Here is a 27,896-nt window from a genome sequence, read left to right on the forward strand (position 1 = left end):
TTCCAGACAGGTCAGTCGGCGAGCATCTGCTCACATATGTGCCCAAGGCATTTGTGGTCCCTGATGGCCATCAGATACAAATCGACCTGGAATCCTTCTGAATCCTTGGACTTCCTTGTATCAGGTCACGAAGCCTTTATGACCACATCTCCTGCAGCGTGCCAGAGCCTGGGCTCAAGGATGCAGATCCAGAAATCAGGGAGGTGTGGCCTCTGCTTTCAGGAGCAGTCAGTCAGGGGAGGGAGGTGCATGTGGGAAATCAATGATGGATTTTAATCCAAGAGAAAGCATGTACATGAGGCAGGCGTAGCCTATGGAGGAGGGCTATGTTGGCCTGTGGGCGTCAGAGGAGGCTTCATAGAAGAGGCATGGCTTTAGAGTTTAGCTATAAAAGACTAGTAAGAATGTACCTAGGTGGGAGGGAAGAGCAGGGATGCAGGCATGGAAACAGAACAGTGTGGTGTCTCCCAAGAACTCACAAGCAAGGCACAGTGGCTGCTCAGATGTTTGTATCCCATTGCTAATGGGATGTGACTGATCTATCTGGCATTTTAGAAAGACCATTCTGGAAGTGGAGAGGGGCATATATGGATTGGGACTTGGGAAAGTACGCCAGGGAGACCAATGAAGAGACTATTAATTGATGATGATAACAAAAAGGAGGTAATGGGCCCAAGAGAGATCTCTGATGTGGAGCCAGCTGACCTTGGAGCCTGTTGGGTTGGTGGCGGTGGCAAGGAAAGGCTGGTGGAAGATCTGGGTTCTCATAATTTTCACAAGCATCCTGTTCCCAACCACCCCAGAGAAACATAGAAACCACTTGAAACAGCTGGCTTTCCAGCCTCCCACCCCAAACCAAAGTGCTGTGTATAAAATTCTAGAGGCATCACTAGCCCCTGTCTTGGAAAACTGAGTAAAGGTAAGGCTTTTACCCGAAACAGACACTTTATGGTGGGAGAGGGGTGTGAGTAATGTTTGGTATTTCACATAATAAATTTGAGATGCCTGTGGAATGTCCACGTGTAGGTGTCCAGGGAGCTTTGTGGTAGCTCCATGGAGCTCAGGAGAGAGGGCTAGGATGAACGTGTCCATTTTGGAGGAATTATGAGATGTCTAGGTCAGTGGTTCCCAGCCCTGATTGCATCACCTGGGGAGCTTTAAGAATCCGGATGCCCAGGCTGACCCCCAGACCAATTATGACAGACTCAGACATTAGTATATGTTAAGGGCAGGTGGAAGAGTTCCCGGCAATAGGGGAGTTCTCAGTGAGAGGTAACCTCGAGTGGTGCAGGTTTGGGCACAAACTTGAGAAGGGGAGTGGATGCAGGCTAAGAGCTGAAGGGACCAGAGAAGGGAGGAAAGCAGCGGACTGATGGTCACACATGCTTCGGGCCCCTCTGAGAGGAGAACCACGGATTTGGGTCCGGTCCATACATTGTTTTGAATGGAGGCATAGACATACAACGTTATATATTCATTTCAGGTGTACAACGTAATGATTCGCTATGTGTATACCTTGCAAAATGATCACCACAGTAAGTCCAGCTAACACTGGTCACCAACATAGTTACGGAATTGGTTTTTTTTGTGATAAGAACTTTTAAGACTTACTCTCTTAGCAATTTCAAATATGCAATACAGTATTATTAACTATAGTCACCATGCTGTAGATGACATCTCCATGGCTTATTTGGTTTATAACTGGAAGTTTGTACCTTTTGACTCCCTTCACCCAGTTCACTCCTCCCCCCACCCCCATCCCTGGCAACTGCCGATCTGTTCTCTGTATCTATGAGCTCGGTTTGGGGTTTGTTTGTTTGTTTATTTTTTAGATTCCACATATAAGCGAGATCATACAGTATTGTCTTCTCTGTCTGACTTACTTCACTTAGCATAATGAAGTCTGCACATTTGTGCAGTTTTTTTCTCTGAGTACTTAATGTCCAGCTTGAGGGAGGGGGCGTGGTCCTGTTGATCAGGAGTGGACTTTGCTGAATCACAGCAAGACAAAGGAAAGGCAAGAATTTCTGCAGCCGACCCTGGAATCCAAGCTGGATAAGGAAGATGCTGAAGTTGAGAGGGGGCTGATTATCTGGAAGAATCTCAGGAGAGGAGGAAGGATTGGAGGCAGCGCTCAAAGACTAGAGTAGTGCAATTAGGGTGGACACGTGAGAGAGGGTGGCTAGATTTTCTGGGAAGTGGGAGCCATTGCAATTGAGGTGGAAGGTGTAAGTGTGGAGAAATATGTGTTCACTCCTCTTGTACTCCTTTCTTCTGTAGTTTCTTCTTCTTCTTCTTCTTCTTCTTCTTCTCCTTCTTCTTCTTCTTCTTCTCCTCCTTCTTCTCCTTCTTCCTTCTTCCTTCTTCTTCCTTCTTCTTCATTCCTCGTCTTCTCGCTTATTGCCAATTTCCTTGACCTAAGGGCTATCTCACAGTGACCGCGGAGTGTTTTAGTACAGCTGTGTTCTATGAAGTAGACATATCTCCATTATTTAAAAACACCCACCACAACAAATCAAAAACTCTCACCCTTGCATTGGGAAATGTACGCATCAGCCAAACTCTTTATGTGCATCACCAATTATTTATGAAAATTGCATTGTCTCAAGCAATGCTTTCAGAGTCAGCAGCTTTTAGAAACACCTACCTTTGTAGAACCGCATGTTCTTGATCTGTAATTGCGTATTTTGTTACTTAGTCTGCAGATGACATTCTTTCTTGAAGATTATTAACTATATACACAAATATTTTTGGCTTTGCAGACCAGGAGGTCTCTGTCACAACTACTTGACCTTGCCTTTGTAGGCCAGAAGCAGACACAGACAGTACATGAATTATTTGTGGCTGTGTTCAAATAAAACTTTATTTACAAAAACAAGCTATGGGCTAGATTTGGCCCACAGTCTGTAGTTTGCTGACTCCTCATCTAAGTTAAAAAAAAAAAAAAGAAGAAGAAGAAGAGGACGACTCCAATTGGTTGTGTAATTTTGTGGGAAAGTCTCCTCAAGTTCATATTTTAATTGGATTGACTTTCCAATTTTGACTTTCTTAAAATATTTTTTTTTAAAGATTTTATTTATTTATTTGAGACAGAATGAGAGAGAGAGAGAGAGAGAGCTCATGAGAGGGGGGAGGGTCAGAGGGAGAAGCAGGCTCCCTGCCGAGCAGGGAGCCCGATGCGGGACTTGATCCAGGGACTCCAGGATCATGACCTGAGCCGAAGGCAGTTGCTTAACCGACTGAGCCACCCAGGCGCCCCTCCAATTTTGACTTTCTAAAAACATTTATACTGTAGTTTGTTATGACTTTATAGAAATGACATAACTTGTAAATGATGACACATGGAAAGTTCTGACTACAAATGGGTTTATGGAAACCTAATAGATCATGATAGTCTGATGTAGACAGTCATCAGGTTTGTCATCTTAAGGTACTTCCTTGAATACTCACACATGTCCTTACTGGTCTTGAAGAAACGTGGGCGTCTGACACTGCATGTCATTCCCTTCAATCAGGTAATTGATTGGCACAAGTGAAACAGTATAATTCAGTGTTTGCTGTACTAATGCCTGTCTTCTAAAATACTCATGGAAATTCAGTGTCTTCTAGGAAAACTAACACGGGACTGAAAATCTGTTCCTAGCTTCTAGAAACTCTTCATTAATAAGCACCTTTTTTTTTTGGATAGTAAAATATGGCTTGGCCAAAAATATCTCTGACAAAATGTCAAGACTCAGTGTTGCTCTTGTGATTTAGAAGACTGACTGACGTGGGAGGATGCGTCTCTACAAATAAGTATTTCTTAGAATCTCAACCAGAGTTACGTGGTTTCATGGTCTTATTAAAGGATTTAAATACTTGCTATTAAGGCTTATTAAATATTTGCTACTATGGTTGCCACTTTCTAAGGTGGTTTGATGTTTCAGTCATGGCTCAGAAGGGCTGCTTTCCATCAGCCATTCTTTGGAGTTAAATGTGTACATGTTGGTAGGACAGGAAAGGAATGGAATGTCAACTTTCTGCCAATGATTCTTCTGGCCGAAAGGAAATTTCTTAATTTTTTCTTTTCGGTGTGAGTCACATGGAGAATTTATCTGACGAGGGCATCAAAAGGAGGAGTGAAGGCAATTAAGGAGAAAAAAACAACTGCTGACATCAATGTTGGTCCTATTCCTATTGGAAAATGGGTACCAAGTAGGATCGCTGGTTACCATTTTGTTTTTCTTTTTAAAGCATAATTACTGAATTTCTCATTTGGGATGTGACTTACTGTGGTGATCATTTTGCAAGGTATACACATAGCGAATCATTACGTTGTACACCTGAAATGAATATATAACGTTGTATGTCTATGCCTCCATTCAAAACAATGTATGGACCGGACCCAAATCCGTGGTTCTCCTCTCAGAGGGGCCCGAAGCATGTGTGACCATCAGTCCGCTGCTTTCCTCCCTTCTCTGGTCCCTTCAGCTCTTAGCCTGCATCCACTCCCCTTCTCAAGTTTGTGCCCAAACCTGCACCACTCGAGGTTACCTCTCACTGAGAACTCCCCTATTGCCGGGAACTCTTCCACCTGCCCTTTCATTCTGAAAGAAGAGATACGAGAAAGCATGATCTGCTTTTCTCACTCTGGACATGGAAATTCTCATTAGAATGGCCAGTTGAGGGGCACCTGGTGGCGCAATCAGTTAAGCATCCTACTTCAGTTTTTGACCAAGTAGGCAAAGTGAGCTCAGACAATAGGGAAAAGAACAGTGCTTTTATAAAATTGTTCTCTCAATAGAAACAGAGTTTAAGATTCTAAGTAAGGTGTTGCTACTGGGTTTCTAATGGTTTTTATATTGGCTTTTACAATTACATTCTTACCGGGGTCAGGCTTCCTGCTTGGAAAAGTGCTCTGCGATACTTCAGACAGAAGAGAACAAGTTTAGAACAGACTGGGCTACAATAGAAGAGAGTTGAAATAAAATCAGAGGTGGTTTGAAAAGCAATCATCCCTTTGGTCTTAAGAATAAGGAGAAAAGATTTTTTTTCCTCCCTCAGTAAACCCTGTCACATGTAGAACAGAATGCTTGTACAAGCCTTGAGTGGACGTTTGGATTGTGTGGTTCCTGGCATGTACCTTTGCTAGAACACACACATACACACACACACACACACACACAGAGTCTATGCACTCTAACCTCTAATCAGAATCAGCCTCCTGCCTGGAAATATGAAGACAAGATTTTCAGCCCATAATGAAGGCCAGATAATTATGTGAGACTAGTCCGTTGAAAAGGTCAGCATTAATTCGGTTATCTGTAACTCAGTACCAGTTGAGATGTGATTTGTAAAGTGATGCAAATTCATGGCATCCATGAGATATTAGACACACAGTCTCCCTTCTTCCCCATATTTTCCTTCTTTGGCAGCCTCCTAGCGCCTTTATCTTCTCTTTAACTCAGATAAAACCTAGTAGGTCTGGAGGGCCGAAGCAACAGGTCTCTGACAGAGAACAGTAAGGCCAGCTGGCTTCACCCACCAACAACTCCTTGTCCCAATCTCTTTATCTTCACCTTGTGATGTTTCCTCTCCGGGTATACCTGGCATAAAACTTGTTATAGATACTGTCTCTAGCACTTCAGCAAAGGTCGTGTCTTTATCGTCAATGAATTTAGGGAGATTTTTCGGGTATTTCCTGGGTCTTGTTTAGTGGGCAGATGTGCTGAATGTCCCTGCAGTTCTCAGTCTGGTAGCCTTCCACTGAAACAATCAACTCCCCAACTGGTAGTTAGCCCAAAATAGTAGCCCCTTGTAAACTAAGGGAAACCAACTATAGAGAATGGGATAGAAGTGACCGTTTGAAAATTGTTGAATTGGATTATGCTTTGGAAAGTATGTTTCATACTTTTCAAATTATATAGAATGCTGTTGTAGGATATAGTATTTTAGGAGGGTGTGAGTTTGGCTCTCTGCAACTGCAAGGGATAGCAATCTCTACTGTGCCTTGTAAGGAAGCATTATATGATCACCTGAACCTCAGCTTAAATGCACTCAAAATGTAAGAAATCGATCTCATGCTAGTACGCCTGAAGGCTAAGCAGCGCCCCAAAGAGTATAATTTTGATTTGCCTAAATTTAGAGTGTTAGTATTACAGAACTGCATGCCTATTAAGAGGCTACCCAGCCCTGCCCTTTGTCTGTAGACCCCAAAGTTGCCTTTCTTTCACTGTCTTTTGGACCAAAAATGTGCTGTCCTTTTGCCTAAAGACATATGTTCTTCACCATTTGAACATAAACATCATCATCACAAAGAATTTTTTTTTGAAGCATTGAGCACACATGATGGAAATACTTACTGTGGACACAGAGTATGAGATGTTTCTTCTCCATCACAAAGTGTGTGACCGAGGGGAGCAAACAGGACAGAAACAGAGAGAGAGAAAGCCCCAAAAGATAAAAAAAGAGTGCGCTAAGTGCTCCATGATGATGGATGATATAGCTAAACAATAAAACTGAAGGCTAAAATTTCAGTAAGGAGTTAGGGGGGATAAAAATATAATCCAACAGGATGGGAGTTTTTTTTTTATCCATTACACATTACCCTGGGCTGCCAGTGACAGAACTGAAGTAAGAGTGTCTTAAACACGTGGGCAGGAATTTTCCTCGCACATAAAACACGTGAAAGGATTGGTCTAGTATAGCAGTTCAACAATGTCACGAGTGTCTCTCGTTCTTTTTGTTTTGCCATTCTCAGTGCCAGCTTTCATATTCTGGGTTGTCTCATGCTTACAAAATAGCTGCTGGACACCAGCCATCATGCCCATGTCTCAGACAGAAAAAATAAGGACGAGGGGAGCTCTAAGGGTCACCCTTCCTGAGACGGCTTCCCTTTAACAGTTTCCTAGAAGCCCTCTATACACTTGGTCTCTGACGTCTCCAATTTTTTCTGCCAGGTATAATGGCACTCCCTCCAGTGTTAGGATACCAATAAGAAGAATGGATATTGGATAGATAATAAGCAAGCCCTGAGATGCAGCTCAACTTTTGCTAATATTTCAAAATCAAAACCACATAGATCTTATAAAGTAGAGGTGGCCAAACCATGGCCCATGGGCTAAATTCAGCCCACTGATTGTTTTAGGAAATAAAACTTTATTGGGACTCAGTCACACCCATTCGTTAACGTGCGGTCTTTGGCTGATTTTGCACCATCACAGCAGAGTCGAGTAAAGTTGTGACAGAGACCTTCTGGCCTGCAAAGCAAAAAATACTTTCCATGTGGCCCTTTACGTGAAAATGTTGCCAGCCCCATTCTGGACGGAAAACTCAGTGGAAAAATGGGCAAAAGTCTAGAAATAGACACTTTGCAAAAGGGGTATCCAAAGACCAATACACATATGAAAAGTGCTCCAACTCCTCAGTCCCCGGGGAAATGTTATTAAAGCCACAGTGCACACCGCTCCTTGCCCATCGGAATGGCTACCATGAAGCAAGAGAGAGAACACTGAGCACACTATGGACTGCGCTACTACGGGACAGCCGGGCTTCTCGTGCATTGCCCATGGCAGAGGGGACTATCCCCAGGCTTCGGAAGACTGTTGAGTGGCATGTACTGAAGCACAGCATATGTACCCCCGATAATGAAGCACTTCTACTCCCAGGTGTGTACCTGCCAGAAATGCCTACCTATGCTCACCACAAGGCGTGTACCAGAAGGTTCCTATGAGCACTGTTCTGGTAAAATGTCTCTCAGCAGAAGTGGGAAATGGTCGTCTTTTATTCCTGCCATGGAATGCTTCTCAGTGAAGAAGAGGAAGGGCCACTAACATGCTGTTAACATGCAACAGTGATGGAAGAGGCCAGCCCGAACAGCAGACGGTCCACCGTGGGATTGTACGACAGGAAGTTCAGAAACGGGCAAATGAAGCAAAACCCCTGGTGTCGGTGGTCAGGCTGGGGGTTGCTTTGGGGGGTGACGCTTGGGAGGGGGCTTTTCTTGTTCCAGGTAGTCATTATACGGGCCCGTTCACTTTGGCAAAATGCATTGAGTTGGGCACTTAGGAATTCAGTACGGTTTGACTCGTGTTTTATATTTCAATAAGGAGCCCCCCCCCCCCGGCCCCGGAAAAGAAAAAGAACACCCATCTCTTTAATGCTGGAAACCTAGCAGTGCTACTCTCAGCCAGTTTTCTTTTTTTTTTTTTTTAAAGATTTTATTTATTTATTTGAGACAGAGAGAATGAGATACAGAGAGCATGAGAGGGAGGAGGGTCAGAGGGAGAAGCAGACTCCCTGCCGAGCAGGGAGCCCGATGCGGGACTTGATCCAGGGACTCCAGGATCATGACCTGAGCCGAAGGCAGTCGCTTAACCAACTGAGCCACCCAGGCGCCCTCTCAGCCAGTTTTCTATTAAAAACGTTGCCTATTATGCTAAGTGAAATAAGTCAAAGACAAATACCGTATGATTTCACTTATATGTGGAATCTACAAAAGCCAAACAAATGAACAACGACAACAACAACAACAACAACAACAACAACAACAACAAACCGAAACAGAACAGACTCATAGATACAGAGATTTGTCTAGTGGTTGTGGGGTGTGGGGTGGGGAGCAAAATAGGGGCAGGGGATTAAAAGGGACAACTTCCAGTTATAAAATAAATAAAATAAGGGGGTACAAGGTACAGCACAGAGAACATAGTTAATAATATGTAACAACTTTGTATGCTGACAGATGGCAGCTAGATTTATTGGGGGGATCACTTCATCATGTGCGCAAATGTTGAATCACTATGTTGTATCTCCGAAACGAATGTAATACCGTATGTCATCTACACTTCAGTGAAAAATATGAAACATGTATGGAATCAACTGTATGTCAGTTACATGTCAATAAGGCTGGAAAAAGAAATGAAAAAAAAAAATCTTTTTTAGAAAAATGTTTCCTATGGTGATGTGTTCCTCATGAGACAACCACTCTAGGCTCCCCAACAGGCCGGGCCCTTTGTCTGAGACTATGTCTGCATTCTAGTCTCAGGAACAAATGGAACACATTTCCTGCTCGCAGCTTTTCTGCATCAGACGGCAGCCACCCCGACAGTGTGGCCCTCCGGGTGCTCTGAGCTCGGGGGGCCCCCATGCGCAGCGAGGATGAGAAGGCTGTCTCGAGCTGCGGTGGCTTAACCCACGGAGCAGACCCCATGTCCCTGGGCTTTCCGGCCGAAGGAGAAAGTGAAGGCTGCAAGGCCATCTGAATGTGGAATTTATGGATCCTAAGAAGGCAATTTGGAAGGAGGGATTTTTTTTTTTTTCATTTATGTTTAGTCTTAACTCTGTGAGGTTGTAAAGAGGCGCTGGAGACGGAGGGAACTGTTTGTATGCTAAGTGTTGTCTGCCTCAATTGTGCTCTTGTGTTTGGGCTGGCTGCCCAGTCTTCTGTGGGAGGCTGCTTGAGATATGTGCATGTCTCCAAAACATCAATTTTTGATTTTAAAAAGGATTAAAGTATTACTTCTCTAAAGCCATGGAACTGAGGCAGGTTTTAAAGGAGGCCAGAAGAGGGGCGCCTGGGTGGCTCAGTTGGTTGGGCATCTGACTCTTCGTTTTGGCTCAGGTCATGATCTCAGGGTCGTGGGATCGAGCCCCGTGTTGGGCTCTGTGCTCAGTGCAGAGTCTGCTTCTCTCTCTCTCTCAAGTAAATAAATAAAGTCTTAAAAAAACAATGAAGGAGGAGGTCACAAGAAAGAGCCAGGTCTTTTTTAAGGATCACCCAAATTTTTGGCTGATATATTGTGTTAAATTTGTTTCTCCCATGGATGCAAGTGAGGAATTCTAAAAGAAAGAAAAACATTAAATGCCAAGAATGAATAAAAGGGAAATAATAACCCAAGCATTAATTGATGGCCATACTTTAAAAAAAAGGCACTGCTATAAACTATGTTTAAACAATTAAATAATAGTCAATAAGTATAGCTATTCAATCCAAAAGTTCTGGTACCTACATAAGATGTACTTCTCATATTTCATAATTATCCAAAATCTTTAATTTAAAAGTATCATTTTATGTATTTTATAAGACTTGTGACCATATATGTGTGTGTGTATAAAACTATATATTACCATGTGTGTGTGTATATATTTGAGTACATATGTGTAGACATTCATGAGATTTTTAAAATTGCCATCCTCTAAAAGAAAGAAAAACAAAAAAACAACTGGCAAGTCATGAGAAGGAACCAGAGCCGACTGTTTATCGGAATCTCAGAAGACTTAGATTATGTTGATGCAGCCTCCCAGGTCTGGTACAGCACCTCATAGGACACTTTTTTGAGAAAAAAAATATCCAAATGTCAGTTTAAGAGAACCCACCGAAAATGGCCTGATTTTTATTTTTGTGGAAACGAAGATCAGGCTGCAGAAAGCAGAGTGACGCGCATCCAGCCGCCTCAACCCAGGTGTTTGGGTTACGGCTGTTTCAGAGGGGGCTCCTGGTCAGGGAAGTAACTTCCCTGTTCCTTCCGTTTTTGTCCTTAGCAGTCCCGGAGGAGAGTGCAGCTGGGGCTTGGGGGCTTTGGAACAAGGGTGCCATTGCCCAGCTCGTGTGGTCAGAAGCTAAGTGGGCTTCTTGCTTTGTGAGCCGAAGCATTTGGAGAGCCTCATCTTAGGAGAGGTGAATTATCCTGCCCCGTGGTGTCAGCCCATCAAGGAGTTAGGTCTCAGTGTCTGATGCCAGAGATGAACAGAGATAAATGTGCAAAGATGGGATGGGCTGGTATCCAAACACAGCCTTTTTGCAGGATTTGGAGCGGATTCCCCTTGTTGCATGAGAAACCGAAGCAGAGAGCCCTACCTACTGAACCCTGCATAGACTGACGTGTCCTTAGGAAGCTCTCCTGTTCTGTGAGCCTTATTTACCTCTTGGTCATGCCGAATTCCCTTGTGTGTGTGGGGGGGGCCTTGAATGTATTTATTCTATAACCTAAAATGGTGGCCCTGAGATTGGACAGCGTCCTTGTACGTTCCTGTGGACTCGACTTCTCTGGAGAAGTGGTAGATTCCTTCCTAAAACTCAGAAGTATGATTTTATTTTTTTATTTTTATTTTTTTAAAGATTTTATTTATTTATTTGAGAGAGAGAGAATGAGAGACAGAGAGCACGAGAGGGAAGAGGGCAGAGGGGGAAGCAGACCCCCCGCTGAGCAGGGAGCCCGATGTGGGACTCGATCCCGGGACTCCAGGATTATGACCTGAGCCGAAGGCAGTCGCTTAACCAACTGAGCCACCCAGGCGCCCCCAGAAGTATGATTTTAAAAGGTTTTGCTCTTCAGTCCCACGTCACAGTGTCCTAATGATAATTGGGAGCTGTCTGCAGCCCAGACCATCAGGGCAGGGGAGTCCAGACTGGGCCCAAGGAGAATGATTCTGTTGCAGAAATCACCAGGTTCCTCCAGAGAGCGGCTGCTGCGATCGCAGTTGATGCTGGTTCATGTTCTTTGTAGACTTGCTGGTGCTGTAACCACCAAATGCTGATTGTTGTCATCTTCCGGAATCACCTATGATAACAGCTTTCAACAAATCGGTCTCCAGTTGTTGCTGTATAGTAAGCATGGGACCAGGCTCTGGAGGTAAAAAGATGACGAGGACAGCCCCTGCCTTCAAGGAGAGCAGTGTTTTAGGAGGAAACAGACAAGATGAGTGTCATAGCAGAGGTCCGACCAAAAGGCCTGCAGGGCCTCCTGTTGGGGGGTGGTGGCATGGATCCGTACGGTCCAGGTGAGCCAGAGAAGCTAGTGGGATGTATACAGGCAGAGGGGAAATGGAAGGGTGGGGGGAGAGAGGTGGTGGATGTGATGTAGGCAGAAGGGTGTTACAGGCAGAAGGGTTCACCCCTTGAAAACAAAGGACTCGTGTCTCATGTGTGACCTAGAATTTCAAAGGGCACCTCCCCTGGCAAGAGGCCAAGAAGGTGGATGGTCACATTTTGGAATGTTCAGAATGTGAAGAGGGTGCCATGTGCATTGTGCTAGTTGTAGAAAATGGGTTGGATTCTGGGGACCTTCCAGAATCTTGACTAGCTTGAAAATCTTACATACACACGTATTTGTCTTTACAGTATGGCATGACCAAAAAGTCACAGCCCGATAGAACATTTATGCCATAAAAATAAATAACAATTTGAGTTTACTTCCTCTGAGCAGCCGAGGGTTTTTAAGGCAGGGCAAAACTGTCCGACTCTGAGGGCCAAATATGGACATGGATGTTTTCGAATCTTCTGTTTTTCTGGTCTCAGAACGCATGGCGTGGCATGGCATGGTACGTAATTGAATCCGGTGCAGATGGGTACGAACCCAGTTCAAGTTTGGAGGGAGGGATACCAAGGAACAGCATGATGCTGTCCAAGGTCAGGATTAAACTTGCCAGATGAGGGCACAGGGAAAACTGTCTTTTTGATGAGACTTAGCAAATCCTAGTCGGTGGGAGGGAACTACTTTGACAAATGATTTGAGAATAGTAAATACAAATGCAACAACGGAATGTTTGTTTTTAGTTATGGTTTATGTTGTTCTAGAAGAAATGGGGGTGGGATGCCTTCTACAGACCGAATGAATCCCACATACATTTACCTGAGACTTCTAGAAATAGCAGAGATGTGTCTCTAAAAGCTCAGATACGTGGAGCAGCAGAATCCAATTTGGAAGTTTGCCTGACCTAAACGGGCCAGTTTATCTTTGGCAAGTTGTCTGTCTGCTTCAAGACTATAAATGAAATAAAAGAATGGAGATGTTAACAGAAAGGAATATGGAGAAGATACATTTTTTCCTTTGGGCTTGTAAAACTCCAGAAGGGAGAAAATGAAAGCCAAAAGTGGACAAAAAATCAAACAAAACCAAGTTCTATTTTAGTTTTCTACATCAGAGGTCAGTGAACATTTTCTGTGGAAAGCCAGGTACATTAGGCCGTTGAAAGCGGCCATAGACAAATGTGTATGTGAGTGGGCGTGACTGTGCTCTGATGAGACCTTAATGAGGAATGCTGAAATTGGAGATTTTTTTTTTTTTTTAAGATTTTATTTATTTATTTGACACAGAGAGACACAGCGAGAGAGGGAACACAAGCAGGGGGAGTAGAAGGGGGAGAAGCAGGCTTCCCGCTGAGCAGGGAGCCCGATGCGGGGCTCTATCCCAGGACTCTGGGATCATGACCTGAGCCGAAGGCAGACGCTTAACGACTGAGCCACCCAGGTGCCCCTGAAATTGGAGATTTTTGTAATTTGCACGTGTCCCGAAACCTTATACTTCGTTTGATTTTCCTTTCGACCATTTAGAAATGTAAAAACCATTTTTACTGACTCCTGTGCCAGATTGGAGACAAACAGCTCCCCTCATTTGTTCTTCTAGACCAAACCAAACCAAATAAAACAAAACCAAACGAAACCAATCCAAACAAATAACATTGAAGTGCAACGTGCTTTCTCTTCAGGCTTTTGTAAATTCGTTGAGTGATGATTTTTCACCTTTGGTATTTTCTGGGATTTTTCTGGAATGCTTTATGCTCCTGCTAGAATGCTTTGGGCCCCTGTAACACTTCCTAACATCAGTCATCGCACATTTATTAAGTGCTCACCATGAACAGAGATGCTGGGGACAGACGTCAGAGGAAAAGAAAATATTAGCAATAGAAAGTGGTCCAGAAGCTCCTCTATTTATGGAATTTCACCTTGTGCACTTTCATAGATACAAACAAAACCAAACTCTGGAGTAAAGCCCTCTGGCTGTCTCCTCACGGCCAAAAATATGCATTAAGAGTTTCTGGGAGCTCATTTTGTTTCTGCCCTACCCCCCTCCCTTTGTTTTTCAGTCTACCTAATATTTATTCTCTTTCTGTTCGGTACTGAGGAGTTCTACCATTAACCCCATCTTGTGTGGTAACCTCAGAGGAAATGGGAGAAGAAAGTGCTGGTAAGAAGTAGCAGGGGGGAAGGCGAAATAGAAGCAGTTTTTCAAAATTGAAATAGGTAAGCAAAATTGTTGCATGTTCTTTGGCAGAAGAACAAATTTTTTTTTAGATTTTATTTATTTATTTAACAGAGAGAGAGAGCGAGCACAGCCGGGGGGAGCGGCAGGCAGAGGGAGAAGCAGACTCCTGCTGAGCAGGGAGCCTGACTCGGCTCCATCCCAGGACCCTGGGATTACCAGGACCCTGGGATCATGACCTGAGCCGAAGGCAGACGCTTAACCAACTGAGCCACCCAGGCGCCCCAGCAGAAGAACAGTTTTGAGGACAAAGACCTCACCATGTAACCTGAGAAAGTTCTGTACCTGTGTGATAATAGTGAACATTGATATAGAGCTTATATATATGCCTGGCACTGTTGTAACTTCTCCCTCCCCCCCACACCCTTGCATGTGCACGCGCACACTCACTAGTATAATCCCCACCCCCAGAAAAGATGGTAATCAACAAATGATGTCACAAAATGATTGATGAAACAGGGAACATTTAACTGTGTTGTTAGGAATCAACATCTTAGATATATTTGTGGTGGTCTATAATTTGGCGAAAGGAAATAATCTGGTAAGTAAAGTAACCCAGTCATGGATGGTTCCGTGGCTTGGCAGCTTTGGGAATCTACCCACACTTAGTAAGTGGTGAAATGACAATTGGGGATGCTGAAGTTGCTGAGAAATTCCCTGTGGTGCTTGTGCTTTATGAGCAAGGAAGAAGATAAGCTGGAGCGCCAAGCCTTGGAAGATCGGCTCATGCTTCACCTTGCTGGAAAAACTTTGGGGGCTACAAGCTTCCACCCTGCTCAGGACCTCTGGACATAGGAACAGAGTCATAAACAGCCTTTAGGGCTTAACAAGTTTTCAACCAGAAAGTGTAGTGGCCACTCGCTGTTGGTGCTGTGCCCAGAATATCTCAGATCTGTTATCAGTTTTGTGTGCCTGACCCATCCCCCAGCTTCTCTGTGGTTTGCTTCTAATGACCAACATCTGTGAACTTCAGAGGACTTCCCTTGGGATTCTCGAGCAGTTTCCCTGTACCCACAAAGAGCAGGAAGTGCCTGAGACTTTATATCACCCTGGGGCATCGCATAGCCCATGGCTGGCAGGTGTGAGAGTGTTAAAGCTCAGTTCCTTTGGTTTGAGATGGGACAACTCTGAGATGGAATTGACACTCCAGAACTCCCCCCCCCACCCCGCCCGGCCCAGGATCAGGCTGAGACGGGGACTTTGCCAGAAATCACACCGTTACTTGGCTTCCTCCCCTTTCTTACCCTGTTATGCTACCCCACACCAATTTCTCCTGGGAACATGTCCTTAATAAATCACTTGCACATGAATTCTTATCTTAGTGTCTGTTTCTGGGGAACTCTGCCTAAGGCAAGAGAAGCAACTATGTTATTGAGACAAGTAGCACAAGGCCTTGCCTTCAGTTAGCATTGAAAGAATGGATGAAAGAATGGACTGAATAAATTAATAGAAACCAGTCTTTAGCCTTGAGCCACTCATGTTGTAGTCAGGGAAACAGGAAAGGGATAAAACATTGACTCTGACATTTTAGAGTTGCAGGTCCAATAGTGAAACTTCCCACATAGCACAGCTTCTCCAGCTGATGGTCATCCAGGCTCAGGTTATTCAGTATTGCCAGGAAGAGGAAACCACCACGTCCCAGGCTAGCTGCCTGCTTTCTCTGGCACCACTCGATTTATTATGAAGACCTCCCTCCATCCTTCCTTCCCTCCCTGCCCCCTCCATCCCTCCTTCCCTCCCTCCCTCCTTCTTTTTTTTTAAGATTCATTTATTTATTTGAGAGTGCGCGCAAGCTGGGGGAGGGGCAGAGAGAGAGAGAGAGAGAGTGAGAGAGCGCAGCAGACTCCCCGCTGAGCATGGAGCCTCATGCGGGGCTTGGTCTCAATGACCCTGAGATCATGATCTGAGCCAAAATCAAGAGTCAGACACTTAACTGACTGAGCCACCCAGGTGCTCTTTCTAATAGCTTTATGGAGATCAGATTCACATTTCGTACAATTCAGCCATTTAAAATGAACAATTAAATGGATTTTAGTATATCCAGAGTTATGCAACCATCCCCTCAATCACTTTTAGAACATTTTCATCACCCTGAAAAGAAACCCTGTACTTTTTAGCTATTACCTCCTTCAACTCCCCATCCTCTCATCTCCCCAGCCCTAGACAACCACATATCTACTTTTGGTCTTTGTGGATTTGTCTGTTCTCGACATTTCTAATAAATGGAATCCTATAATATATGTGGTCTTTCGTGACTGGCTTCTTTCACTTAGCATAATGTTTTTAAGGTTCATCCATGTTTTATCATATAACAGTATTTCATGCCTTTTTATGGCCAAATAATCTTCCATTGTATGGATAGACCACATTTTGTTTATCTTTTAGTCAGTTGATGGACATTTGAGTGTTTTCCATTTTAGGCTATTATAAATAACGGTGCTATGAACGTAAGTGTACAAGTTTTTGTGTGGACGTATGTTTTACTTCCTTTCTGTTATATACCTAGGAGTGGAATTGCCAGGTTAAACGTAGAAAGTTTCTTCTTATGTTGAGCCCAAATCCAAGTCTTCATAATTTCCACTCTTGATCCTTGTCCAGCCTTCTGGAGAAAACTGACAAGGCTTTCCTTTCTTACACATGACATCCCTTCAAATCATTCATCATTGTCTCCGTGGCCTTCTTCAGCTCTCACAGACTGAATTTTCTTTGTTCTTTCGATCATTCCACTGTAAAAATGGGAGTTACAGAAATGCAAACTGATAGCCTTGAAGTTGTCACATTGTCTGTTTTGATGTACAAACCAGCTTTCCTTTGTTCCAAATCTCAGACTTTCCCATCAACCGTAGGGAAATAGTGGCTGGCAACTTTATTTTGCTAAGATGGGGGACAGGGGATTATTTCTAGGTGGGAAGGTTTTTCAATAGACTCTGAAGGGATTTTCCCTTTGGAAAATCTAAAAGGACGAATAATTTATGTGATTTATACACATTTGTCATTTTTTGACATTTTCATGTGAGAAAAAGGAATTCCATGGTTTTGAAAAATAAAGTTTAATGGAGCTCAGTTATCCTAAGAGCTTTGAAAGAAGCCATGTGTAGTAGTCTTTTTACCGTTAGTCACAAAGACAGTGGGGAGAAAACCTGACAAAATCACAGGAAAAATATAGCAAGTCCCTTAGCAGGCTCCAGGTAATACTGCACTGGGCCAAATGTTACATTCATTTACTCTTTAATAACTACAAATGGATCTGAGTCTGGCTTGTTAGTCATGGAGTTAGGAATGTTTTCTACCTTCCTTTAACATTCAATCCAGAGGGCAGGGTGAGTTCTGATGTTGTCTCATGCTAGCTGCATGACCTTGAACAAGTCATTTGGCCTTTCTAGGCATTAGTCTCTGCATCTTACTACCATGGCATCAATGGTTTTCCAACTGTGTTGTTGTACGTTGCTAAAAATGTCAGTCCCGAGGTGGTGCTCCAAGAGATTCTGATTCATTGTGTTTTGGGGAGGTCATCACAATCTTTTTTTTTTTTTTTTTTAAAGTATCCCCTGCCAAGTGATTTTAATGTATGTGGTCCTAAAGACCATACTTTCAGAAACACTGATTGGCCATTTATTTCTGATCTCTTTTCCTCTTGTCTTATGTTCTGCTGAAAGGGAGAAGAAATCTTACACTCTCTCCAGGTCGTATCTGTCCATATATGTTGTGTTACGAACGTGAAGAAGGATTGCAATTAAAATTGAAATAATGAAAATGTCCTAGTCTGATGCTTAGATTCTGCTGTATTAGGATTATTTTGACTAGAACAATTTTATCTATAAAGTAGGATTTCCTTAACCTTGGCCCTACTGGTATTTAGGGCCAGAACATTCTTTGCTGTGTATGTGTGTGTTGGCGGGGTGGGAGCAGGTGTGTGTGTGTGGGGGGGGGTGTATCTCGTTCATTGTGGGATGTTTAGCAGCATCCCTGGCATCTATCCATTAAATACTAGTAGCATTTCATGCTCCCCCCACAAAAAAAACCTCTCCAGCATTGCCAAATATGCCCTGAGGGACAAAATTGCCTTGCCCCTAGTTGAGAACCACTTTTATAAAGCATGGTCCCAAAGAAAACAAATCAAGAAATTAAGGTTGGAACTGTTTTCTTTGGTTGGCTCTCATTGCATAGCAAGGCAGTGAAGGCCCTGTTGAACTGTTGGTGCTCAAGCATTTCTTGGAGTTCAGGAACTTGCTGGCCCATCCTCCCTATTTGGTGGATTAATGTGATACAGACAGGTTGAGGTGACTTGGCAAGCGAAGGGCACTCTGTTTCATTCTCCACATTTTATTACACTTCTGGCAATAGATTCTTAATATTTGCCTTATATGTCCCGCTCCCTATGAAAAAAGAAAATCATAATCGCAAAATAGATTAAGGAGGGGGATGGACACTGTTCCCTGTGAAATTGCTTTGAAAGCTCCAGGCATCGGAGTAATGCCAGGTGCCATCATTCATAATATTGCTGAGCCTCTGAAATGAGGGGTTTTTGAGGTTTTAACAGTGGTTTCACTGCATGACTAGTCAAGTGCTCCAAAGGACTCCATAGCTGTCTGTTAGGTCACACAAATGGCCAATTTTTACCCTGCCTGTTAGCCTTTCAACATGCGGTATTGCCTGGAGACCCGCTTGTGTGTAAGTCCCATTGCTCCGCCCTACTCTTCTGTTCTGAGGATGTTTCTCCTTGTTTTCTTGGGTGAAGCATTACCCACACCACTGAAAGAAAAGTTGTTGTTGGTGTGGGTTGCACTACTAAGTGGAAATTATTAAAGAATGGATTTCTTATGGCTGTGGAGGGTTTCTCAACCTTGGCACTCTTGACATTTTTGACAGGATAGTTCTTTGTTTGCGGGGAGGGCATCCTGCACATTGTAGGCTGTTTGGCAGCATCCCCCACCCACATACACATTTTGTGACAACCAAACATGTCTCCAGACATTGCCAAGTGTCCCTTTGGGGGGAAAAAGAGCTACTGTCCTAGGTGATATGGCTGAGGCATTGGTGGGCTCCGACCCCATTTTACAAGAAGGCCCCACAGTCATCTAAGAGATGAGTCTGCCTTATCAAAGAGAGTCTCTGCTGTACTGGAATGGTCCGCAAAGAGATATGGACCCAACTTGCATTTACATCTCAACTCCGCCATTTACCAGATGTGCAAAGCACGTTAATCACCCTCATGAAGAAAATGGGGATAATCATACTTTCCTCACACTATTATTCCAAGGATCCAGATTTGCTATTCGCAAAGCATCTAGTTGAACAAAGGACCAGTGACGTACGTGCTCAATAATTAGTGGAATTGTTATTGCTTCAAATACTAATCCCAGCACCTGCAGCATTGGGGTGGTCATGAGCATTCTGCAGGCTTGCCATGCTTGCAGCACCACGTGGAAGAGAGGAGGTTATAATTGGTTGTGCAAAGGCAATAGACTAACATTTGATAACGGATATAATGAAAAGCAGTTTCCTGATTCTCACACTGTTTTTTTGGGAAGCCATAACCAGAGGGATTGCAGCCTCCTCTGTTTGCCTACTGACCCTTGAATAGAAAATTTATTTTAGAAACATCTCTCTCTGGATACTTTCGAAGGGCACTTTCCCTGGCTCCCTGACATCGAGTAGCAGCAGTTTTTCAGTGAAAATATCAAAATGGCAGGAAAAGGACAAACCAGTGATATCAAGCTGAACCTATTTTAATGGTCACTTTATCCTCACCTTCCCTCCCTTGTCTTTTTCCCCCTGCATTCACAAACCATCACATCGTCAGTTCTGGCTGATGTATAACTTCTTTTTTTTTTTTTTTAATGTTTTAAATTTAAATTCAGCTGGCCAGTACATAGTACATCATTAGTTTGGGATGTAACGTTCAATGACTCATCAGTTGCGTGTAACACCCAGTGCTGGTCACCATGTATAACTTCTTGATATTCTTTGTAGTAGGAATCAAGGCTGAAGGCAAGAGTAGTAGGGGATGCCAGGGCATTCTTCTCTTTCTTCTCTGTCCTATGTCACCACAGCTCCAGGCACCATTCCCAGCACCCCCAGGAATTCCTCATTCACTGGTCTTGGGACCAGGTGTGTCTTCAGGCTGGGGGTTGTCTCTCTCTAGCTTACCTGGAGAAAGGAATGAGACCCCTTATTCTTCCATGGATCCCTCCCATCTACACCTACCTGTTAGAGTTAAGAAGAAGGGGAGAAATTATGGCTATGGAACAAAATGGTAATTCCATCAGTGGCACTTCCGTTTACAGTTGGGTTGCTGAGATACTGTCCCCCCCAGTATACTGAACTTCTGCAAAATAAAATGTCTTCCCTCAAAGGCATAACTGATGTATCCATTGCTTTGACCTGTATGTGTGGACGGAGTCAGCAATGGCATGACCCTAGCAGGGCTGGTAATGTCTTCACTTAAGGACACATGTGATTTGGGACAAAGGAGATCTTAAGCTTCTTCCGCATCTCTCCTTCCTGATCCTAGAGTTTGATTTCCTGAATTTTATCTTTGTAGCCCCATGAGAAAACCTAGGAGAGAGACAACTCTAAACTATGTTCAGTCGTTATATAAACTATGTTCAGTCTATTTATACTGTAGTGTAAATAAAGACTCGAATTGGTACAATCAGTTCAGAAAATTATTGGGCATTGTCCAGTAAAGTTAAAGACATGCATACCTATGACCTAGCGAGTCTGTTTCTAGGTCTGCACCCTATAAAAACGCATGTGCTTGTGCCCAAGGAGGTATGTGTAAGGATGTTCAAGCAGTATGGTTTTCAGTAGTCCCAAACTGGAAAGGGCACAAATGTCCATCACCATTGAAAAGATAAACAGTGGTAAACACATTCAATGAAATACTGGACAGCAATGGGAATGAATAAACTATGGCTACATACGACATGGAAGAACCTTAAAAACATGATGTTGAGTAAAAGAAGCCACATGTAATAAAACATTCTTAGGAATCATTTATATAAAGTAAGAAAACCAGCAACGCTGAGGTCTACTATTTATGGATGTTGAACTTCCTAAAAAAAGCAATGGTTCTCAAAACAGGGGTGATCTTGCTCCCCACCACAGGGGGTATTTGTCAATGTCTGGAGACATTTTTGGTTGTCACAGTTGGGGGAGGGAGGTAATGCTGGCATCCAGTGGGTAGAGGCCGGGGATGCTGCTAAACAGCCTACAGTCTGTAGGACAGCCTCCACAGTAAGGAATTGTCAGTATGATACCAAAGCTACGAGAAACAAAAGCAAAAATAAACAAGTGGGACGACATCAAAGGGAAAAGCTTCTGCCCAGCAAAAGAAGCAATCAAGAAAACGAAAAGGCAGAAGAAATGGGAGAAAATATCTGCAAACCGTGTATCTGATGAAGAGTTAATAGCGAAATAACTCAATAGCAAAACAAAAACAAGACAAACCCAAATAATCCAATTTAAAAACAGGCAAAGGACCGGAATAGACATCTTTCCAATGAAGACATCCAGATGGCCAACAGACACATGAAAAAGTGGTCAACATCACTCACCATCAGGGAAACGCAAATCAAAACCACAAGAAGATATCACTTCACCTGTCAGGGTGGCTTTTATCAAAGAGACAAGTGATAGCAAGTGTTGGCGAGGATGTGGAGAAAAGGGAACCCTAGCGCACTGTTGGTAGGAATGTAAATTGGTGCAGCCCCTGTGGAAAATGGTATGGAGGTTCCTTAACAAATTAAAAATTAAAAATAGAACTACTGTATGATCCAGCAATCCCACTTCTGGGTGTATATCTAAAAGGATTGGAGTTAGGATCTCAAAGACGTATCTGCCCTCCCATGTTCATTGTAGTATTATTTACAACAGCCAAGATATGAAAACAACCTAAGTATCTATCTGCAGATAAATGGATAAAAAAGATGAGCCACCTCTCCCCCCGCCCCCGTCTCTCTCTCCGTCTTTCTCTCTCTGTCTCTGTCTCTCCCTCTCCCTCTCTCGTGTGTGTGTGTGTGTGTGTGTGTATACATACACATATTTCGGCCACAGCAAAAGGAAATCCTACCATTGGCAACAACATGGATGGACCTCGAGGGCATTATGCTAAATGAAATAAGTCAGAGAAAGACAAATACTGATGATCTCATTTATATGTGGAATCTAAAAAAAAGACAAACAAATTCATAGAAACAGAGAGTAGAATGGTGGTTGCCTGGGATGGAGGAAATGAGGAGATGATGGTCAAATGGTACAAACTTCCAGTTATAAGATGAATAAATTCTGGGGATCTAGTGTACGGTATGGTGACTGTAATTAACAATACTATATTGTATACTTGAAAATTTCTAAGAGAATAGGTCTTAAATGTTCTCACCACACACACAAGATGCGGTAACTATGTGAGGTGATGGAAGTATGAACTCACCTCATTGTGGTCATTATTTCACAGTATAGGCATGTATCAGATTATCATATCATACACTTTATTTTTTTTTTAAGATTTTATTTATTTATTTGACAGAGAGAGAGAAACACAGCGAGAGAGGGAACACAAGCAGGGGGAGTGGGAGAGGGAGAAGCAGGCTTCCCGCGGAGCAGGGAGCCCGATGCGGGGCTCGATCCCAGGACCCTGGGATCATGACCTGAGCCGAAGGCAGACGCTTGACGACTGAGCCACCCAGGCGCCCCCATATCGTACACTTTAAACTTAAATAATGTTTTATGTTAATTATATCTCAATAAAGCTGGTGGGGGGGTGGAGAATTATTGGTTCCCAAGTGTCAGCAGTGCTGGGGTTGAGAAATCCTGCTATAAAAGGGAAACAAAGAAGTCAAGCCCATCAAATACAGGGCAGTGTCTGCCGGTGGGATTGGGGGAGGGTGTTACAATGTAGCTGAGGGACTTGGGGCTCTCTGAGACACCAGTAGTATTCTATTTGTTGACCTCAGTGATGGTGATGATGGACGTGTGTTTTGCAATAATTCATTAAGCTGCACATTATATGTTATCGATTTTTTTATTACAAAATTTGAAAAATACTCTAGCAGGTGGATTGACAAGACAGTTGGATGGAAGAGTGTAGGCACTGGGTCTTAGGGAAGGGGTCCCCACCCAAGAGGGTCTCAGAGCTACTCTGTGGCAGGGCTGGGCCTCCAAGCAGGGCCTTATCCTCTCCTATCCTAAATAGGTTTTAGTGCTCAGATGGGCCCTTAGCTCCTCCTAAACTCTGAAGTTGAATCTGCTTCCATGGGTTTGTGTAAAGTTTTCCTGAGAAGGTAATCACCCCTGGGCTGGCACTAAGTGTGGAAAATGTCAACTCAGCTTATAGGCAGGCAGAGTAAATGCAAACAAGGATTTTAATTTCAGTGTTCTGGTGGCAAGGACAACCTTTAGTCCTGAAAATGCTGTAACGTTCGGGGGGCAGGAAGATGAGGAAATTCCACTTTGAGGGTGACACATTTTTTCTTAAAAGTGATGCTGGTAGAGGAACTCCTAGAGATTATTTTTGAGTCCTCTCTGGGGGAAATGATAAACATCAGAGAAATTTATTATTTTTTGAAAAAGTGACTAACCAAAAGAGAACATTAGCCATGCAGGCTCTTCACGTAACGAGCGAATGGGATGAACTTCAGCCTTCTCTGGGGGAGGTCTCACGTGCTCTGGGTCATCTCCTGCGGTCACCCAACAGACAAAACCTGAATTTCAAAACCACTTGCCATGTTAACATGTAGCTTAAATGACCTAGGACAATACCGGCAAATTGTATGCACTTAAAAATATTTACTGAATGAGTGACCGAGTGAATAAATGAACAATACGGGAAGGATACTTAGGAACAGAGATGTGCAAATAAGACTTCTTGATTAGAGTGGTGTTGAAAATATGCCTTGAAATATGTTCAAATAGAAATAATGGGTGGAATTCAAATTGTTTAAGATTTAATAGAACTTTCAGAGTTCTGCACAATCTTCTAGGTCCCTTCTTGAGTCTTGAATGAGCGGACTGAGAATTGGAAAGGCATAGGGTTCACTCTGAGGTGAATTTAGTGTCTTGCAGCATGAATCGATCATTTCTTTTCTCAAATGCTTTCTCTTATCCCCCCGGACCTTTCAAACACAGAAAAACAGCTCTATTGCACTTAAGAATTTAACTCTGACTTAGCAATGACAATTTAGCAAGAAATATGCTAGCAGGCAGAAGTCATTCCTAGAATGTAAGCACACAGTTCAGGAATGACGGATTATTTTTGGCTTAGGATAATGCTGTTTCGTGACAACACATTTTTCAAAGGTAGCACACAAACAGAAAGTGAGGTGAGCCAATTTAACACGGAGGTGGCTTACTCAGAGGCAATGATCAAAGCACTGTGGTTAAGGTGTTTTTTTCTTTTTTTTTTTTTTTAAAGATTTTATTTATTTATTCATGAGAGACAGGGAGAGAGAGAGAGAGAGGCAGAGGCAGAGGGAGAAGCAGGCTCCCTGCTGAGCAGGGAGCCCGATGCGGGACTCCATCCCAGGACCCTGGGATCATGACCTGAGCCGAAAGCAGACGCTTAACCATCTGAGCCACCCAGGCGCCCAAGGTGTTTTTTAAAAAATGTTACTTATTTATCTGAGAGAGAGAGAGTGCACACGCGCATGAGTGGGGGGGAGGGGCAGAGGGAGAGGGAGAAGCAGACCCCCCGCTGAACAGGGAGCCAGACTTGGACTCAGGGCAGGACTCTATCCCAGAACCCCGGGATCATGATCTGAGCTGAAGGCAGAAGCTTAACCGACTGAGCCACCCGGACGCCCCACGGTTAAGGCTTTTAAATCCAGGGACCCACCTTGTATTGTTTATGCATATTAATAATGAATCAGTTTCTGTAGGGAAAGGGATTTTTAGCTTTGGAGGTTTAATGCCAGCTATGACAGAGAACGAAATCCTAAAGCTGGAGAGTTCAGCTTTCTAAACAGACCACGGTGAAGCGAAGGTCCCTACGTTGGTCCTGGCTTCATTCTCTGAAAGATGCTGTACGGCGAAGCTTATGCTGCTCCTCTGCCTTAGCCTACGGGTCTTTGCTGACATAGCTCGAATGGCTGCTTTCAGCAGCAGAGCAGAGTGAAAGGGAAGAGGGGACTTGAGCGCGTCGTTTTTCCAGCTCTGCCTGGAGGTGTGAGGGAGCACAGAGGGCCTCCAAGGTGAGCGGGCGTGCTCTGGTCCCCCAGGCAGCAGAGGGGAAGGAGACCCACGCAGCGCAGGCTGCAGGGGGACAACATCGACTTTCTCTCAAGACAGGCAGCACGCTGGTCGTAAGTTCCTGTTCAGGGCAAGGGACTGGTTTTAAATTTATTTTTATGTTATTGCAGTATAAAATACACATAGTGAAGGGTGTAAATTACAGAAATCTGAACTGTAGTGCTCAATGAATTTTTACATATGGGTGTCCTTGGGTAGCTGTTGAACCGATCAGGATACAGAACGTTTCCAGCACCCCAAAAGGTTCCCTTGTACCCCCTTCCCAGTCAATACCAACTCCCTACCTTGGTAGTAGATATTTATTTGTTTATATTTATTTCATTTGTTTATTTGTCCCTGTTCTGGCTTCTGTCGCCATAGGTCGGTCACAATTGCCTATTTCAGTTCAACATTTGAATTTCAATTCCTGAACAAATAAGTAGAATCATACATTGTGTCCTATTTTGTGTATGATTTCTTTCTCTCAACTTTTGTGAGAATAATCCATGTCATTGTGTGCATCAGTATTCTGTTCCTTTCATTGCTGAGTAATATCCCATTGTATGGACAGACCACCGTTGGTTCATCACGGAGCTGTTGATGGACATCTGGATTGTTTCCATTTCGGCGATTCTACCTAAAGATTATAAATATCCTTGTACATGAGGAAGCCATTAGCACCCATTTCTCTACGTATCTAGGAGTGGAAATCCTGGATCAGAGGGCAAGCGTGTAATCAGCTTTAGCAGATACAATCTTAGAGTTTTCCAGAAAGATGAATGGTCATGGGATTATCTAGAAGTAGATTCCTCAGGATACCTGGGCCCCTGGCTTCAGATTCCCAGTTTTTTTACAATTTCCATATTTACAATTATGATGCCATTGTTTTCAAAATATTATTAGTTGGGTGGTTCATCCAACTAAATTCTAAGGGCTCAAACATGGGGGACACATCTTATTTCCCTTCTTCCCACCCTGTACACCTACACAGAGCAGGGGAAGGGCCACTGGCCACGTCCAGTACCGTGGGAACCCTGAAGAATGGAGACAAGCCACCCATAAACCCACCTTCCACTGGATAGCTACCCCTCTTGGGCTTGGATTGATGGATTTCACTGGGTCTGGAGTCTCCACTCTGGCCCCAGACCCTGCCTTTGTCTGGACTTAGCTCGTGGGAAACTGCACACAAATCACAGGATGCCAGGCGCGGGGAGGCACCTCTGGGGTATTTAAAAGTGCACGCTTCCACGAGGGATTGCAGAACAGAGGCCAGTTTTCAGTGGTGTTGTGAACCTCCAGTGTGTGCTAAAAATTATTTGGTTCATCTGGCAGCATTTGCAAAGAGTGTGTGTTTCTTCTGTTTCCAAATTCTTGCTGTGTCCTTTTCCGATGTGCACCTAAAAACTAAGGCACAGAAATCGGTGCTTCGAGCCCTGCCCCCAACCCCCAACTCAGATCCAGCTTGGCACCCACACCAGTCCTGCCGTTTTGGCAGATTCTCCAGGCCTCCCGCTTCCAGCGGGGTTCCCCAGACATGCCCAGGTCCTGCAAGCCTTCTGGGACTCAGTTTACCCAAAGTGGCACGGTCAGGCCGGCAGCCAGCCCGGCCTTCCTCCCGTCTGCAGTCCCCCCAGGCTGCATTACTTGGCCCCTCTCAGGCCTGCCCTCTCCTAGGGTTCCCGCCATTGAGACTCTCCCAAAGGAGGGCTTTCCAAACACCGAAACTCCGCCCTCGCCGGAGCGGGTTCCGAATCGCCTTCCAGCGTCAGGCCCACACCCCTTTCAAAGTTAGCCAAAGTCGCTCTTTCTTGGAAACCCAAGCTCGCCCTCTCGCTGGTGTTGAGGGCTTTAGCAGCCCCAGCCCTGGCAGCCCGGGTCCCACGGGCCTGGCAGGGGTGGAGTGGCAGGAGGTAGGAGCGCCGGCCGCCCTGACACCTGTCGTGGGCGCGCTCGGTCGCTGCAGCCCCCAACAGCAGGCGGCGGCGGCCTTGACAGGAGCCGCCAAGAGCGGAAGGAATTAAGCGCCCGCCCATCCCATCTGACTCGGCCTCTCCCCTCCTCTCCTCCTCCTCCTCCCCCTCCTCTCCTCCTCCTCCTCCTCCTCCTCCTCCTCCTCCTCCTCCACCACCACCACCTCCTTCTCCTTCCTCTACGCGGCTGCCGCCACCTCCTCCCGGTCCCTGTCAGCTTCTCGGCGGGACGCTGGTGCCTGCGGGCTTTGCAGCGCGCTCCAGGCGCAGGGAACGGGGCTTGCATCCGGGGGCTGGCCCGGGATGGCGGTGAAATAGGGGGACCTCGGAGAGGCGCCTCGACCCCAGGCTGTGCGCGGGGGCCCGTCACTTCTCGGTGGCGACATGGGGGACCCGGTATACCGCGAGAAACCGCAGCTGCACTACGCGGTGAGTGTCCCGGCGCGCGCAGAGGCGACAGGGGGCGCCACTTGGCCGGCCTGGGAGGGGACAGCGAGGGGTTGATGGGATCCGCGTCTCCCCAGAGGTCCTCGGTCGGGGGTTGGGGGGGGTGGAAGGTGTCGCGGGCGTCACTCCCCAGTGTCACCTGCTTAGAAACTTGGCTGCACCTTAGAATGGGAGCCCCCACCCCTGAAGCCCGCGTTCCTTTACCCCGCGCGGTGGACACTGCGTTCGGGGC

At 44.7% G+C, this 27,896-nt stretch overlaps 1 protein-coding gene across 5 annotated transcripts in view; it reads left to right on the forward strand.

Annotated features, from left to right (window-relative positions):
• ARHGAP6 (Rho GTPase activating protein 6) overlaps positions 1-27,896 on the forward strand; it is a 455,537-nt gene that overhangs the window by 184,562 nt on the left and 243,079 nt on the right. Inside the window, exon 1 of one of the 5 annotated variants that reach the window (XM_081809181.1) lies at positions 27,359-27,646. The exons of the other annotated variants lie outside the window; for them this stretch is intronic. Within the exon in view, the coding sequence (XP_081665307.1) occupies positions 27,602-27,646 (45 nt within the window). The 5' untranslated portion in view covers positions 27,359-27,601. Of the gene's footprint in view, positions 1-27,358; positions 27,647-27,896 lie in introns of those variants that run through there. 5 annotated transcript variants of the gene reach the window in all.

Source organism: Leptonychotes weddellii, chromosome X, assembly GCF_054177405.1.
Source record: "Leptonychotes weddellii isolate Sample4059 chromosome X, ASM5417740v2, whole genome shotgun sequence".
NCBI classification, from domain to species: domain Eukaryota; kingdom Metazoa; phylum Chordata; class Mammalia; order Carnivora; family Phocidae; genus Leptonychotes; species Leptonychotes weddellii.